This window comes from Lacerta agilis, chromosome 2 (genome assembly GCF_009819535.1).
Source record: "Lacerta agilis isolate rLacAgi1 chromosome 2, rLacAgi1.pri, whole genome shotgun sequence".
NCBI classification, from domain to species: Eukaryota; Metazoa; Chordata; class Lepidosauria; order Squamata; family Lacertidae; genus Lacerta; species Lacerta agilis.
Window position 1 is genome coordinate 75,258,536 of NC_046313.1, and position 18,826 is coordinate 75,277,361.

The 18,826-nt window shown below is 39.9% G+C and overlaps 1 protein-coding gene across 17 annotated transcripts in view; it reads right to left on the reverse strand.

The window, feature by feature from the left end:
• Window positions 1–18,826, reverse strand: part of IQSEC1 (IQ motif and Sec7 domain ArfGEF 1) — a 323,964-nt gene that overhangs the window by 37,243 nt on the left and 267,895 nt on the right. For all 17 annotated transcript variants that reach the window (XM_033140854.1, XM_033140852.1, XM_033140837.1 and 14 more), the window contains 2 exons: window positions 5,216–5,498; window positions 1,423–2,684 (listed from right to left, as the gene is read on the reverse strand). In XM_033140854.1, coding sequence (XP_032996745.1) covers window positions 1,423–2,684; window positions 5,216–5,498 — 1,545 coding nt within the window. The remainder of the gene's footprint in view (window positions 1–1,422; window positions 2,685–5,215; window positions 5,499–18,826) is intronic.

Sequence of the window (18,826 nt, forward strand, 5' to 3'; positions counted from 1 at the left end):
CTGTAAGGCTAACAATACACTGATTTTTAAAAATCACTATGTATTACCTTCTGCCATCTGTATTAGTTCCATGCTGTCTCAAGAAAAGAAATTATAAATTTAAAATATGCAGTTTTTATATGGAAAATAAAGTATATGTAGTGTGTGAAAAAATATTATGACAATCAGCCACTACACTATCGGCAACACTAACTTAACCCATATGGTACTGAATAAATTAAACTCCATGCTCAGTATTAAATCTATTACAATAATATGTAGACAGCCTGTTTTATAATATTTAGATATGAAGAAATAGGAAGGAAAGCACTGCCAGTTGCGTCAAAAAGCATATATGCTTAAGGAAAGTAAGGAAGTCCTTTGGAAAAACAAATAATTTTTTAACCCTACTGCACACTCTGGCTAGAGCAAATAGCTTTGTTAATTGTTAATTATTTATAAAAAGGGGTCATATCCAACTAAGTCATAAGAGTAGACCTATTGCCTTGATTTCAGTGGGTCTACTCTGAGTGTGTTTAACACTGGATTTCACCCCAACATGACTGTTTTTTTTAATGACACTGGATTAGAACAGCAATGGATGAGTTTGAAAAAACTTATTTGCCCTTCTAATGTTGCTTAAAAGAAATTTTTTTTATATGAAGGACACAAGGGCTCTCTCTCTCTCTCTCTCTCTCTCTCTCTCTGTGTGTGTGTGTTTTAAATACTATTTGCCCAAGATGCACACCTTGGCATTTAAAGCAGTGAAATGGCAACTGCAGGGGTGGGAAGAGAGAAGAAAGTAAACATGCTGAAAAGAGGGGAAAGACAAGTGTGCACACAAAACGGCTGCATCAGACATGACCCTAAACTATGGTCTGGTGACACATGAACATGCTCACAGGAGGAATTCAAAAAAAAATTGCTTCTGCTATCTGTTAACCACAGCTTGCTATTTCATCAGAACCTGAAGCTATGGGGAACATTAACTATGGTTAGTCCAACAAGCTACTTCAGAAACCATGGTTCGATGTTGGATACTTGAAACTAACCACCATTTGTTGGTCCGGATGACACAACAAAACATGGTATAAATTTCTGAACTCATCCTTCTTGTTGCATGTTTATGAGGAGGCTGGGCTTACCCACACCTTGCTAAACCATAGCTTAGCACATGAATAGTGAACCTGTGGTCTTCCATATTTGTTTGGCTTCAGCTCCTATCAGCCCCAGAAAGCATGATCAATAATCAGGGATGATAGGAGTTGCAATCCAGTAACATCTGAAGTGCCACAGGTTCCACAACCCTGGTTTAGCATGACACCCAAAGACAGCCATTGTTGGAGATCATGTTAACCTTCACAATGGAGCTGCAGAAATATCTAATTATCCTGTGATTTGGCGATAAATTTCTTTTCTATGTAAAAAATGCATTGTACTCACTTATTAAAAAGGTTCAATCCAATCCTGTAGTGACGTTTCCTGATGATGTCATTACTGAAGGCAGGAGAATCCCAGCTATTGCGAGTCTCTTTATGGTACGTTTGCTTGCTCAGTGTTTGTTCCCTTAAGCTGTCTCGAGAAGAAGACTCTGAGCTGCAGTTGATTGTGTCATTGGAATTGGAAGTGCTATTAATGCTATCATTGTCTCCATCAGAGTAATCAGACTCAGATTTGCTTTGCCTGTTTGCTGTGCCATTAATAGCTAAGTGGCTATCAATAGGCCTTGGTCTATGTCTAGTCTCCTGGTCCTCTCGGGAAATTATCTTGGTAGGGATGCCATGTGAGATATGCTTGGGACTACCTTGCGTACTAGTAATTCCTCGATCATATGCATTCTGTCTCTTTAATGATCCCCTCTCTGAGCGATCACTTAAGTCCACTGAACTGTCACTAGGTGGTTCTATAGTTAGTAAAGGCAAATGATCCATTCTCATTCTTTGTTCCTGGGATTCTAGTGAAGGGGTACTTCTGCAGCTCGTGTCAGTATCTATCTTGTGATCCTTGTGTGTCATAGACCAGTACTCTTGAGATGGGTTCATTGACCGAAGTCTTAGGTCAGATTCTGTGCTAGATGGCCTATCTACTGATTGGGAAAGGGGAAGTGGTGGGGATAGTTCTTCTTCGTCAATATACAATGTAACGTCACTATAAGATGCAGTCATTTCATCAAGTTTCCTGTGGTCCACATTATGGCTTGTTGGTTTAGTTTGACAACTGTCCCTCTCTATTTCCCGACTTCTGACTTGATCGGGTATCTGTACATCATCAGAGTGCATGCTACGACAATTTAATGCATCGTCAATGGACTCGGCAAGAGATTTTACTTGTCTCGAAAAAGCATCCTCCAGTTCCGTTATGGCATCAGCAAAGTCAGTGGACGCTGCTGGAGATTTCATTGTAGCTGATTCACCAAGGTCACTACATTCAGATTGGACAAGGGCTCCTAGTTTTGACCCATCATTTGTAACAGAAACTTGCTTCCCCTCGAAGTAGGAACTGTGGACTTTCTCAGGTCCTTCAAACGAAAACTGCATTCTCATATTGGATAGAACGATGCGTCTTGACATACGATTTTCAGACATAGAACTTCTAAGCCGCTCAAAGTTTTTGTTCATCTGATACTGGCGGAAAGCAGTCTGTATAGTACGAGCGGCATGTCTAGTTATGAGACGGCCTCCATATTTCCGTTCTAGCATTTCAACCTAAAAAGAAAATATAAATATTTGATAACACTCATGCACTAAGAGTGCTTACTGCATGGATCTCCAATACAGTACTGAGGCAATAAGAGTTTCAAAATTAGCTCAGAAAAATGTATCTCCCAGGAAAACTTACGATCTAAAAAGATTTCTGAGATGGAAATACGTTCAGTAAGTAAAGGCCATCTCATGACAATAGAAAACTACCTGTACAAGTGCACGTAAAATGATCCAACAAGAATATACTTTTCATAACTGTCTCACAAGTATATTTCATTAACATAAAAATACATGATACTTAACTCTGTAAAACTTACTTTCACATAAAACAAGTGCAACAATTTAAATTGCACATGGAGTTGTGATTTTAAATTGTATGCTTCCACAAGTAGTGCTTACAAACTAGAAGTATGGGATAGAAATCTCAAAATAAATAAGATAAAGAGGTGTGAGTTTTTTTAATGCTGATCCAAGCAGTTAGAATTTAGATAATAATTTAATAGCACAGCTGGCATTCTTTATGAAAAGAACTTGGCAAAAATAGTTATTTACTCAACCACATTAAATGGAAACGGTTTTTGTAATTGAACTTGAAGAAGTATTTTTTTAGGTCTGCAACTAACTTACATGCTCTAGTTATCTCTCGCTTGGACTAATGCAATGCGCTCTATGTGGCGCTACCTTTGAAGGTGACCTGGAAACTACAACTAATCCAGAATGTGGCAGCTAGACTGTGGAATGAGAGTGGCTGCCGAGACCACATAACACCAGTCTTTAAAGACCTACATTGGCTCCCAGTATGTTTCCGAGCCCAATTCAAAGTGTTGGTGCTGACCTTTAAAGTCCTAAATGGCCTCGGTCCAGTATACCTGAAGGAGCGTCTCCACCCCCATCATTCTGCCCAGACACTGAGGTCCAGCGCCGAGGGCCTTCTGGCAGTTCCCTTGCTGCGAGAAGCCAAGTTACAGGGAACCAGGCAGAGGGCCTACTCGGTAGTGGCGGCTGCCCTGTGGAACGCCCTCCCACCAGATGTCAAAGAGAAAAACAACTACCATAGTACGGGTTGGACTGGATGGCCCTTGTGGTCTCTTCCAACTCTATGATTCTATGATTCTACCAGACTTTTAGAAGACATCTGAAGGCAGCCCTGTTTAGGGTAGCTTTTAATATTTGATGGATTACTGTATTTTAATATTTTGTTGGAAGCTGCCCAGAGTGGGTGGGGTATAAATAAATTATTAATAATAATAATAATACATTAAAAGAAAAGTGTAGAGTTTCCTACGGTCACGTAGCATTGCTCCTTTATAGAACTAATGATAACAGCTACTGAATCTTGCATTTCCTAAGGTTAAATTATGTTTAGGATGGCAACACCATGGAAAAGGCCATAGCTGAGGATCTGCTTTGCACACAGAAATCGCAGGTTCAATTCCCAGCATCCCCAGACAGGACTGGAAGTTTCCGTTGTCCAAAACTCTGGAGAGCTGCTTAGCAATTAGTGCAGGCAATACTGAGCTAGATGCACCAATGGTATGACTTCAAATAAGGCAGCTTCCTATGTTCCAATACAGTTGTACCTTGGATCCTTGCGTTTGGGCTCCTGAACGCCGCAAACCCGGAAGTGAGTGTTCCAGTTTGAGAACATTCTTTGGAACCTGAATGTCCGACGTGGCTTCTGACTGGCTGCAGGAGCTTCCTGCAGCCAATCGGAAGCCGCGCCTTAGTTTCTGAATGTTTTGGAAGTCGGACGGACTTCCAGAATGGATTCTGTTCGACTTACAAAGTACCACTGTATATGCTGCATACATAAAATTTTAACAAAGCAAGAAATTGCATTCTCTGTGCCTTTGGAGTATAATTGAATCAATTCCTTGTCAGATTTTGCTTTCAACAGTTATGAACAATTTTACTGATGACATTTCACACTTAAACTTTCTCCCTCAGGCTTTCCTTGCATGAATTGGGAGAAAACTTGTCTGCTTCACAGATACCCGCAGGAGATTTAACAAGAGTTATTACGATCCATGTTAATCTATTTTATATTCTTTCCACCAAGAATTTAGTGTACATTTGCAATTATGAAAATCCTTGGCTACGTTGATATGATACACTGCCAATGATTCTCATCACTGCAGTGCTGTATTTTTAAAAGAGGCAAAGTAGTAAAAAATAGGATGTTAAAATTTGAATTTTTTTGAATTTTTTTAAAACTGCACAGTCTCTAGTAAAAAAATGGGCATAGCTTCACAAGTTTAGCAATGAGCCACATATGCAAAATCACAGCACAAATACAGGGAGGCATTAGCTCTTTCTTTGAAGGAAAAGCCATATCGCTAAGCATTAATATCAGCTGATTGTTTAGCAAGTCATGGAAAAAGACAGAAGAAGGAAACATTAATATTACTCAGATATGCCAAATTATGGAACAGACTCGCAAAAAAAGAAAAAAAAATCTGTTATTTTCCAGGAACGGCTGAATAACTTTTCCATGACACTTTAGCTTGATTCATAGAACTGCACAGTTCAAGTACCTGCTTATCCTGCAAGTCCGATGAGAGTTCATAGCTCTCTGAAAGTGACCTCGACCTTTTAATAGCTTCTTCCTCTGCTTGTTTTCTGAGTATGGATGTTGAGTGTTGAAGCTTTGGCCTCCGGGGCCTTTGCTGCCCTGGGGAGACAGAATACAGCCCGTATGGAGAATGGTCGTAATGGTCTGGGCTTAGAGCTGAACTGTGAGTTATAGCTCCTTGATGATAGGTAGAGGGACTATCCAATGATGTGCCTGTTTCACTTCCAGGAGCTTCACCCTCAACACTAAACAAAAAGAAGAAATAGAAAAGGCAATTAAGATTAAGATCCCAGTAGCTTGTTTCAAGTAAAACTTCATATACAATCAATGCATATCTATAATATTCAGTTGCTGTCATTTGTATTGGAAAGCTGAGAATCAGGAGCTTTTAGGCTTCCTGGTGTTGTTAGCCTACCATTCTCATTATTCATGAACACTGGCCATGCTGGCTGGAACTCATGGAAACTAGAGTCCCACTAAGTTTGGAGGGTCATGGGTTACCTATTCCTTCTATAGATTATCATATTGAAGAAGAAGAAGAAGAGGAGGAGGAGGAGGAGTTTGGAAGGAGTCTCAAAGCGGCTAACATTCTCCTTTCCCTTCCTCCCCCACAACAAACACTCTGTGAGGTGAGTGGGGCTGAGAGACTTCAAAGAAGTGTGACTAGCCCAAGGTCACCCAGCAGCTGCATGTGGAGGAGCGGAGACACGAACCCGGTTCACCACTCTTAACCACTACACCACACTTGCACCTACCGATGCAAGTTTCTGTAAAAACTGGATCATTCTCTAGTGCTGCGCTCCTGAAATCATTGGACTGCAGCTCCCATTAACCCTAGGCAGCAAGGTCAAAGGTCAGGTATGGTGAGAACTGTAATCCAACAACATCTGGAAGGCACTACTTTAGCTACCGCTGCTCTAGTGCAATGCCATGCAAGTAAGAATACCAGTATGTTTCAAAAAATGAACGTATTACATTTTTAAAATAAGAAGTAACAGAAAAAGCTAATCAATGCATATTTTGACAATATTTTGTACAAGATTTATTCTTAACTATCACACAGAGCTTCAAACACAAAGTGAAAATTTAGAAGTATCACGGCTACAATGGAAAAAAGCTTGTATATGCGTAAACTGCATTTTCCTAGATCCATCCTGTATAATGCTGTATTATAAAAGCACAGTTGTTTCTTCTATTACTGATTATAGATACTGGTTTGAAACTAGGAACTTCCATCTTCCTGTAACAATTTTTATCATGAACAAAGACATTCCATCCTTGTAATGACAGTTTTCATAATTTGATTTTCATCCTGTGTCTCCTTGAAGAAAAAAGGGGAAGTTCCCTGCAGTGCAACATCCTTCAGGAACTGCCTTGCCTTGCCTTGCCTTGAAAACACTGCTCACTTTGAGGTCTCAAGCTGAGATTGGATGGGCAGAAAATACATCCAAGGCAAGGCAAGGCAAAACATCTATAGCATTTCCTCAGCATCTATAAGCCGCCATTCTCTCCCCCATCTTCCCTCAAACAAGGCACTAAGATTGTATATGTGGTGTAATCTTTAAAATATACGTGCTGCATTACAATGAAACTACTGGATTTTGTCATGGGGTGAATTTTTACAGTGGTAGAACACTTTGATCATGTAGACTGAGATTTCACTCAGCAGTTTAAAAAAATGAAAACAATTTGTGTTTTGGACATGCTTCCTCCATGATGAAAAGGTGTAACAACTCTGCTCAGCACTTTTAATGCAGTATCTACTATTTGCAAACTCCTACTATGAACAGTTACAGGTGAGTAGCCGTGTTCTTTTGTTCCTACTATGAAGTTTAAGAGAGATACTGTATAGAGATTCAGGGTGCTACAAAGAAAATCTGATGGGCAGTCATACCCATTCTGATTATTTTTTTTAGAGAAGCTTGACAGGAGGCAACACATTGCATCTCTGAAGTGGCTATAGTACAAGCAAGTGTAAGAGGATGCTTGTGGCACTAGAATAAGCACAGAAGAGACAGGCCCACAATAATAATCAGTCCACGAAATGGCACAGCTGTCACAGTAAAGGCAACGGTCATCTGATCAGATCACAGTAATTACTACTCGTATAGCTATCACGATTACCATAATCGGTGAGAATATTTACATGGTCATGTAAAATCTGTAAACACCAATAGTATTATTGGTATGTAGAATTTCATTTTTCCCCTCAGGCAGAAATTAAACAAATCTAATATTTTTGTGATGCTAATAAAGTCTGAAGGTGAATTTCACAGAGAAGCAATGCTAAAATTGAAGAAATATGAACTGTATATTAAGTAGGTGACCGTGAATAAAGAAGGTAGGTTCACTCTGACCCATATTCCAACTATCTCTATAGTGAGAATATCAAATTGTGTGTGTGTGTGTGGCGGGGGGGGGGGGGGAGGAATCTCCTTCTGAAGAGCCACAGGAGAATGTATGCATAGTCACAGGAGCTGGCAGGCAATTACCGTATAGAAAGAGGGACAACTGCCTGTCTTCTCCTGTCATTTGAAATTGTCTTTTCGCTTTCACTCCACTGCAGACGTTCCCCAGCAACTTCATAAACTCAGAATATGCATTCTTTCCACTGTTAAGAAATACAGTTCAATAGCACTGAGATGTCTCAATGTGAGGATAGGATTTAGTAATATGCCAAACTCATAAGACCAGGATGCAATTCCTGCCAAATCCTGTAGAGATGAATGAACAAACCAGCCAGCTATAGTACAGAATGCTAATGTCAGGTGAACCTTAAGAAAACTCATCATGCTGCTTTTCTGGAATAAGATTTTGAAAAGGCCTGTATGAATTCTGAAGAAGTATTTTGGTCCCAGGAAGAAAGTAAAGGAAGGAATCTGTAGTATTTCAGCCACAATCCTATTCCTCTGCAGCAACTCCAGTGTTTTCAAAACAAGCACTACAACCGTTGCTGACAGTCACAAGAAGCTTGCAGGGACTTAAAAAAAATGTAGCACATTATTCAAAAACTGTCTAATTCACTGGTCTTTAACTGGTGGGTCATCCCCTTGGTTGCAGCCTAAGGCAGTCACCATTAGAGACAATACCACCATACGCAGATAAGCTAAACAACAGCAGTAGTGAGATGGCTCATGCATTGCATGCATGGGCTAAATATGAGCCCTGATCTGAAAAGTTGAAGACAAAACTATCTGCTTATAAGCAGCACTGGTTATGGTGATTCTTACTATGGAAGTAACAACAAATAAGAAAGTCAGGGGGAAATCAAACTGGAAAGAATGATGGCACAGCGTGAGATTGGGGGTAAATACTTCAGTGAGGGCAGTGAAGGTCCTGTGTGAGTGTCTGGAGGCGGTTGGAGGGTGGATGGCAGCTAACGGATTGAGGTTGAATCCTGACAAGACAGAAGTACTGTTCTTGGGAGACAGGGGGCAGGCTGGTGTGGAGGACTCCCTGGTCCTGAATGGAGGCGCAGGTCAATTCTGTGTCCAGGGCAGCTGTCTACCAGCTCCATCTGGTACGCAGGCTGAGACCTTACCTGCCTGCAGACTGTCTCACCAGAGTGATGTATGCTCTTGTTATCTCCTGCTTGGAATACTGCAATGTGTTTTGAAGGTGACTCAGAAACTGCAATTAATCCAGAATGTGGCAGCTAGACTGGTGACTGGGAGTGGCCGCCAAGACCATATAACACCAGTCCTGAGAGACCTGCATTGGCTCCCAGTATGTTTCTAAGCACAATTCAAAGTATTGGTGCTGATGCTTAAAGCCCTAAACAGCCTCTGTCCTGTATACCTGAAGGAGCGTCTCCACCCCCATCGTTCAGTCCGGACACTGAAGTCCAGCACTAATGGCCTTCTGGCAGTTCCCTCACTGCGAGAAGTGAGGTTACAGGGAACTAGGCAGAGGGCCTTTTCAGTAGTGGCGCCTGCCCTGTGGAATGCCCTCCCAGCAGATGTCAAGGAAATAAGCAACTATCTTACTTTTAAAAGACATCTGAAGGCAGCCCTGTTTAGGGAAGTTTTTAATGTTTAATGCTGTATTGTGTTTTTAACATTTGGTTGGGAGCTGCCCAGAGTGGCTGGGGAAACCTAGCCAGGTAGGCAGAGTATAAATAAATTATTATTATTATTATTATTATTATTATTATTATTATTATTATTATTATTATTATTATTTACAAAAGCTCATACACATCTATTTTAGAGAAAATATGTATGTTGAAACATTGCCTTTTTCTCTGAATCAGGAACCTTGATTTTAATTTAAAAATAAAATACAAAAAAGGATGCAGATGCTTTATAACCTCAATCAAGTCCTCATAATCAAAGCCTAGGTTTTCTTCTGCATTATTTGAATACATGACTTACAAATTATCTATCCACTATTCCCCTCTAAATTATAGCACATCAACTGAAGAAACACATGTCGAAACAAGGTCATCTGCTGGCCTCATCACAAAGTCAGTCAATGGTCATCTAACTAATGGGGGGTGTTGAATTCTGAATGCCGGAGAGGACAAAGATAACTGCTCTATTCTGATCAAACAAAACTACCAACATGCAGACAGCAGCTGATGAAAAATAAAGCCTGTCTTATTTTTTAGCTTGTGGACTCAGGATATGCACACTGTGTATCTAAGCTACCAGAGGTGAACCACCTGTTTCACATGAGATAAAAGAAATTTAATTAATTTCTTCTAACAATAGTTTCATGTTTGTTGCTGATTAAATGGTTCTATGTAAAGATGTAAAACAAGGTGTTCATAACTCCCAACTCATTTTCTTCACATCAGGAGGACCTATAGCTGACTTTCTGGCTTCTCTGAGTTAAAAAATGGAATATCACCAAAAGCGCTTTTCAGAAGCAAAGGAGAGCAGCCATTTTGAAATATCATATGTATCAGTTTATACTAACTGATATTATCCTCATTTCATATAAAACAACAATAAAAATGTGCATAAATACACATCCATTTTAAAATACAAATACACAACTGGAATAAAATGTACAAATTGCATACTAATCAGCCTTAAAACCAACTAAATGTGCACAGGCCTGCAGAAGTGATGGAAATTTATAAACCCATACATATTTGATTAGATCTCAGCACATCATTTTCCCCCAGTAGTAATGTATGGAAGTGAGAGCTGGACCATAAAGAAGACTGATCGCCAAAGAATTGATGCTTTTGAATTATGGTGCTGGAGGAGACTCTTGAGAGTCCCATGGACTGCAAAAAGATCGAACTTATCCATCCTTAAAGAAATCAGCCCTGAGTGCTCACTGGAAGGACAGATCCTGAAGTTGAGGCTCCAGTACTTTGGCCACCTCATGAGAAGAGAAGACTCCCTAGAAAAGACCCTGATGTTGGGAAAGATGGAGGGCACAAGGAGAAGGGGACGACAGAGGATGAGATGGTTGGACAGTGTTCTCGAAGCGACTAACATGAGTTTGGCCAAACTGCGAGAGGCAGTGAAGGATAGGCGTGCCTGGTGTGCTCTGGTCCATGGGGTCACGAAGAGTCGGGCACGACTGAACGACTGAACAACAACAGCACATCATTGTTAGCCATGTGTGTTCTAAGTGTCCAATTTCTGAAGTGTCCAATTATGTGGAAGCATTTCTTATCACAGGTGACCAGATAATTACAAGTGGGGGATCAACTGGTCTTTGGTGGGTCATCCACAACAAAATGGTTGCAACCTGAGGTAGAAAATAACACTATGTGCATACAGGGCGGCCCAAAAGTAGGTAATACAGTTGAGCCTATGAAATTCATCACAACCGATTATATGGGTGCATATAACTGACACAAGACAAAGCAGTAGTTAAATTTCAGGCTGGCAGTTGGAAAGAATAGTGGAGTCAGGTAAAAGGATTATTTTTCTTTACTGATATGGTGAATGATGAGAACTTGAGTCAAGAACAAAGGATGTGGATTCTAAAGCAGTATACCTACTTTGGGGCCTGTTTATACTAAAACAGCCAACAGTAGCAGTAGTAACCTGGCTTATGTGAAGGGGCCATACACAATGTTTCCATAAAGAAAGAGAAGGCCTTTTACAAAGCAAAATAAAAAATAAAAAAATCCTTCCAGTAGCACCTTAGAGACCAACTAAGTTTGTGCTTGGTATGAGCTTTTGTGTACATGCACACTTCTTCAGATACACTGAAACAGAAGTCACCAGACCCTTATATAAAGTGAGAGAGTGGGTAGGGGTATTACTCAGAAGGGTGGTGGGAATGGGTGATTGGCTGATAGGTGTAGAAAACCTGCTGACAACTATTAACGACTGCAATTGGTCTTACAGGAAAAAGCAAGGGGTGAGATGGCTAAAGATAGCTTTGTCATGTATAATGAGATAAGAATCCAATGTCTTTGTTCAGACCAGGTCTCTCCATGGTTTTAAGTTTGGTAATTAGTTGCAATGTACGGAAGTGAGAGCTGGACCATAAAGAAGGCTGATCGCCGAAGAATTGATGCTTTTGAATTATGGTGCTGGAGGAGACTCTTGAGAGTCCCATGGACTGCAAGAAGATCAAACCTATCCATTCTCAAAGAAATCAGCCCTGAGTGCTCACTTGAAGGACAGATCCTGAAGTTGAGGCTCCAGTACTTTGGCCACCTCATGAGAAGAGAAGACTCCCTAGAAAAGACCCTGATGTTGGGAAAGATGGAGGGCACAAGGAGAAGGGGACGACAGAGGATGAGATGGTTGGACAGTGTTCTCGAAGCTACTAACATGAGTTTGGCCAAACTGCGGGAGGCAGTGAAGGATAGGCGTGCCTGGCGTGCTCTGGTCCATGGGGTCACGAAGAGTCGGACACGACTGAACGACTGAACAACAACAACAACAACAATTAGTTGCAATTCAGCAACTTCTCTTTCCAGTCTATTTCTGAAGTTCCTTTGTAGTAAGACAGCTACTTTGAGATCTTGCATAGAATGTCCTGGGAGACTGAAGTGTTCTCCTACTGGTTTCTCTGTCTTGTGATTCCTGATATCAGATTTACCGGTATGCCCATTTATCCTTTGGCATAGTGTTTGGCCTGTTTGTCCAATATAGAGAGCTGAAGGGCACTGTTGGCATTTGATGGCATACACAATGTTAGAAGATGAGCAATTAAATAGTCCTGAGATTGTATGTTTGATGTTGTTGGGGCCAGTAATGGTGTTGTCCGGGTTTATGTGGCAGCAAAGGTTATTTATTTATTTTACAAAGGTTATTTATTTCAGGTTTACCAGAAAGGGGTTAACGAAGTGCTCATTCTCTTTGCATGCTCTTGCCGGTTGGCTTTTCAACAATAAAAAACAGAATTACATTTTTAACCTAATGTATGAAAATTGATATGTGTTTTGTTACCAAAGTCCTCAGTATCAAGGCTGTGCATCAGTAGCCACAACACGTGGCATCCAAGGGAATACTGGAATGGGCTTGCCATAACAATGCATCATTTTAGATTTCAGCATCAATGGGAGGGATAGGTACAGTGAAAATGAAAAAGTGGGGTCAAGCAGAATGGTTCCTAGCATATTATTCTGTTTTACCTACAGTAAGGCAAGCTTCTGCTTCCATTGTAGCTGCTGAAACAGCACTTGAGAATTTTCATAAAAGACATACATATAGAGCAAATAAATGACATGCATTCTAGCTGAAAGATGTGTCAAATACCTTGGAAGATACTAAAAACAGAAATGTCTAATAATGCATTCAGATGGTAAACCTTTGATCATTTTGTATATGGCAATATTCACATTCTGCCCCACAGGAATTGGATCACTTTAAAAGTATGGCTTACTTGCCAAAAATAGGAGTAAAGTCTCCACATAGTGTGCAAATAAAAAACACAAATCCTACTGAATCATTAAGTGCCCAAGTTGCTTGCTCTCTAAAACATTTTGTATTTTCCCCAATACGATCCTGTTGCATGGAGGAAACATTTCCATGAGTTTGAACAAACATTGTTCTTTGACATCCCATGATAGACCAAAAACATTTTGAAAGGAAATCCAAGCAAAGCTGACCAGCAAAATAATCTACAGGTACAATCAATTACAAATTTGCTGTCTGTTATGTCTGCCAACTAATGAAGCTTATCAAATCACCAGAGACTCTCTTCCCCTTTAAATTGACAGATGAAGTGTGTGCATTATTCTCAATTACTACCTTCAATCATTGATCCAGAATTCTCATACTTTGCAGGCAGCTGTTGTATAGTCAGTTGAAATCAGTAAGGACCTTCATCAAGCTATTAAGAGTTGCATTAACATTGTAGAAGAAAAACTAGAAGAAAAAAGTTGTTAAAAATATTTGTGTCTGCTTGTATGTTTTAGTAACTCTGATAAATACTCTGAGGACCAGTCAAAATCTCAGAGGCTGGTTTTGAAATGTCTGCTTTTATATGTTTCTCTGTTGTTCTGCATAAACCTCTTCTAATAGGATTCCTATTACGGATGTTGCATTATGGATTCCCACCGATCTTGCTTAGAATAACACAAACTGTTATGTATTGAAGTTCTCACCCTAGGCCACTAGGGGTGTGTGTATATAGTTCATTCTGCTGCAGTTTTCACTCAGGTCCGCATATGCAAATGAAGGATTGAAAGGTGACATTCAGGGATTGGGTAACTATAGAAAGTTGTTACTGTTGCATTGTAGCTGAGTTCTATATAAGCAGGCTGCTGAGCCCTTCAGCTCACTTCTGTTCCAGCCTGAGAATAAACAAGAGCTGCCTGAAAATCACTGTGTCGTCTGCTGTGTCCACCCACAACCTAACACAAACCTGATTTTTATGTTTAAGGTTTCTACACAGATGAACAAATTTTCTATCAAATATTGACTATATTGAGTCAAAATACCTGCTAAACACTTATGCTTGCATATTTGCAATGTATCACTGTAACATACTATGATTAAGTCTTTTGGGCGTCTCAGTGGAGCAGCCAATTGTAGGATAGGGTATACACACTTCTGTGCTGGAGCAATGAGCTTTAGGGCTGGTCTCAAAGATCCAAATTTATAATAAATGCAGCATTATAATAAATGTAGGTCACAGAAAAGTAACATGGTAGAATTTATTTATCCCTGTTTTGCTACTGATCTAGATAACCTGTTGCTCAGAATAATTAAGAAAACCTGTGGTGCTGTAAATGCCTAATAACCCAATTCTATGTATGAACCAAGTACCACTAAGCTCAATATCATTTACTCTCAAAATGTGAAAAGTATTAAAGTCTAAGTGTCTGCTCTGTTTTTGGCAAAAGACCATTTGACTATGTAAATCCTTTTTGAACAACTCCATTGCTCCTGCCATACTGTCTTCTTCCTCCTTAAGTCTATACAATCCACCATCATAATGTAGCCTATCATAGAAAATATAGTTTCAGAGCATCATAAACAATCATTTTCAGACTCAGTGTTCCAGTCACTGTAATATTCCTAAACACAGACATTTCAAAGCATTCAGCATTTAAAGAATCTAGGAATTTTAAGATCATGTTCCTAAAGTAACCCATAGGTAAAGGCTTTATTAAAAAGTAAAAACCCCTTATGCAGAGTAACATCAGGTCATTTAAGTTTACTAGAAATGTCAGGAAGGAAGCCAAGGTTCTTTTCTGTATGATCATGCGCACATTGTGCAACAATGAGCTGTGTGGAAACCATAAACCTATTAACAAAAAAGTCATTGTCCGTTCAAACAAACTTCCGGGTCAAAGACTGTGCTTGATTAATCAAACCGATCCCAAATGTTTGCTCTGGTATATTTTCCTGCGATGATGGCCCAACACTACTACAATTCCCAGAACCAAGTCTTTAGGCTGACATACACAAATGCTAAAAGATTCTGAACAGTTTTCTACTCGCCTCAAAATGTCCTACTGCTTCTAACAATGATTTTATAATAGGTTTAAGACCTCTTGGCTGGTACAATTTTAGGAAACTACTGTAGTGTCAGTGACCAGAAATGAAACTCTCTTGAAGTGGCTATAAACAAAAAGTATGGCAGCCATGGAAACAGCTGTTATACTTAGAAACTTCTGAGATAGCAGAAGTTGGGAAGTGGGGAGGGAGGAGAGGAAACACTTGAGCAGCAGAAGCAAACAGAAACCAACATAAATGAAACTTATGATTTCAATTCATGATTTGGCACTAACTCAGCTTGATGCAGGCAGCAAGCTAGACACTCTGCAGTAGTCACCCAGCCTACGGAGCACATGGAATTGTATCAATTGTGCTTTCCATGAACTGAGGCAGATGAGAGATGGGAGCTCTGGATAAACCACGTGAGTTATCATTCAATGAGTCTTCTTGTCCAGCACTCCCAACAGATTGTGTGTTCCCCTTTTCACCCAGTAGGAAGCAAACCTATCAAATTTCTGACAGGCTGGAGGAAAGACCTCCTATTAAATGCAGTTGACTACTTTCAATACTTAAGCATGAGTACTGTTCATGCATTCCAACTTTCTCAGAGGAGAACTTTTGCTTGAAACCTGTGATACATACGTCCTCCACATTAGTTGACCAACTCCTTTGACCAAAGAGGACAAAGACTGTCAGAGGCAGACTTCTAGCTTCCAGGATCTACTCTTGCAGGATCTACTCTTTTACCCACCAGCCAGAATCGGGTGTGCAAGACATACACTTGGAGCAAAAGAATTCAGAGACCAGGAATTTTCAGGCCAGAACTAAACAGAGCTCACAGTCCTTCCACTCCAGCTTACTGCACCTGCTCAGTTTCTTCATTTCAGCAGTACAATTAAGGAAGGAGGACACTATACTTCAAAATACCCAGATATCTACTGGTAGATCCCAGTCTATCTCTGCCGACATGAGCTAAAAAAAGATTGCAAGCAACATTGATATGACATACTGTACCTTAGTATCTTAAGCATGGTTTATGTCAGGATGGACTGGGCAACATCTTGGCCTAATTTAATGTGGATGGCTAGGGGGGCAAAAGTAACAAAAAGACTCTGGCTTCTCCTATGCACCCTCAGCAGAAAAAAGGTTGCCCACTCTTGATTTAGCAGACAGAGATTGAATAAACAGGAAAACGGTTTTTGCTTATTTTGTTCAAAGGCTGCAACGGTTTTATCAGTAAATTAATCTGCTTGTGAGGGCACTGAGTTCAGAGTCCATAGGCAGATGAAATGCCACTTCTATGCATTATCTAAAAGGCTTAGATCAGCAAGAAAAACACTGGCCAGCTTCTTTTCCTTACAAATGCACAAGATCAGCTGTTTGTGCCAAAGCCAAAGAAAGGAAACCATCAAAGCCACATCACGGTAAGACCATATATCAGCTAGAGTTTTAATCGAGAATTGTTTAAGGCCAAATCCCAACAAGATACTGCTCTTCTAAGAGATGAAACAGCAAGGAAGGTTACTGGATGCCAGATGAGTTTATGGTAAATGTTACATCTGATGTCCGTATGGTTGCACTCGGTTGAGATTCCCAATTTTTCCCCATCAGTAAGCACATGAATCTCTCCCTCAACAGAGGGACCAGAATTTCAGAATAATGTCATGTGGACTGCAAAGCACTTTTAGCGAATCAGATGTATTTTCAACTGAACTTTGGCTTTAGTAAGCAATCATCCAACTTAAGGCACCTATGAATAAAACATAGTTTATAACTGGGAGCATGTAAAGATGAGATTAGGCTGGGGGGTGGAAACGCCTCTCATCATAACTTTTCAATTTTAGATGAAAATGTGTGAGTTCTTAGGTTTAAGAACTAAAAATACTCATCTAAAAAGAGCTTAGTTGAGATTACCCTCAGATTCCAGGTGAGGCAGTGAAGGTTAAACAACTTGTAACTCTGCCTTCATCTATCCCAAACTATCCAAGTCAGGCTTATGTGTTTAGTTGCTTTTACAAAACAACATTCTGCATAATAATAAGTAATAGTTCCCAGAGGTATTCAGTTATTCTTTAAGTATCATATGCCATAGTTACAGTATTTGTTTTCCTGCAATAAAGTAAGGAATTACACAGTCTCTGTACTTTAACTAGACAGCATGTTAAGTGATAATAAAATATGTTAACCAATACTATGAAATTTGCTTCAGCTGCAAATTGATTTCCCCCCTCCGTGTTACTAAGAATTACCGTAACTAAAGAAGTACTATATGAATACGCATTGCACTTGAAAAGAAACTTGTGGAGTAGGGGATCTTTCTGTCAAATTGTAAAGGTTATGTTTGGTATAGCTATCAAAGGTCCGTAAAAGTGTTGCAAAAGAGAGAGAGAATTATTTATATTGCTGAAAGGCATAAAGATGGAAAGGCCACAAATGTATAATCCAAAGACTGTGTATTTTGGATACTTATGCAGGGATAAAAATATTGGCCACTATCCAAAGAAACACACAACTATTTCTGCATGTCAAAGACGACTTTAAACATATGTTTCTCAAATAGCAGCCCCTGATACCACATGGCAAATCACTTTTGAATTGGTAATTTTCAAAAGCAGTTCATAATATGGCAAAGGGATGTGGTGTTCAACAGAAAAGAATAGCAACGGTGACTTTCTGCTGGGTCACACCTGACTGGCTCAGAACATAAAAGTCTATGTTAAAATAGACTTTTAAAAACTTTTTTTTTTTTTGCACCAATCAATAATCCATAATCTTCTTTCTACCTATCCAGCTCTTCTAATCCTGTTCATTTACTGTCTCTCCCTTTTAAACAATGCATATCCAGGTGGGGAAATCTCCTCCCCTCTCCAACAAAGATGCTGGCATGCCAGTACGTAAGGCAAAAGTAGTGCTTGAGAAAGTTATTCCAATGGCTCCTACAATGGTGAGTATTATGTGCTCTCAAAACTTGTATCAGGGCTTGATTCCAGTGAGCCTGGCATCTCTAAAAAGAGGTAAAAAAAAAAAGCCTCATTAACCTTAGGTGCACTTGAAGAAGTGCAACCCACATGCATATGCTCCTTTAAGAATTATGCACATACTCAGTAGTGAAGTGTGGAGAGCTCCAGTATGGAGCAGGGAGTCCATAGTGAGAAAGAAATATGATTTTATCCTCAGAAGAATTAGGAACTAGTTTTTAGACAAGAGGCACACCTAGCTACCTCCTTTCTGTAAAGTCCTGAAACCATAGGATCAGGGTTTGGCAGTTTCCTTTTCCTTTCTGGAGCTATTAGCAGCCATATGGAGAATACCACTTTGGGGTTACAAGATAGCTTTTCCTTTTTGTGGCTAGCAAGAACAGCATAAGAGAACTTTTGGAACTGAGTGTGAAGCCAGTAAAAGAGATTTCATGGCAACAGTCTGGAAGAAAGAACCTTAGTGGCCAGTAATATAATGTTTATTTTATCATGGTATTTATACAGTCGGACACGACTAAACAACAAAAATACAGAATCTATAATGAAAACTTAGCTTGCCTCTGTGCTTTCCAGGCACAGTCCACATTTTAAAACTCTGTGTCAAAGAGCTCCCCCCCCCCCGGAGCTTTCCCCGTGAAACCCCCCTCTTTAAAGCTGAATCGGAGCAAACAACAATCCACAGAAACCCTGAATTGTTGTTTGTTGTGCTTCAGCTTTAAAGAATGG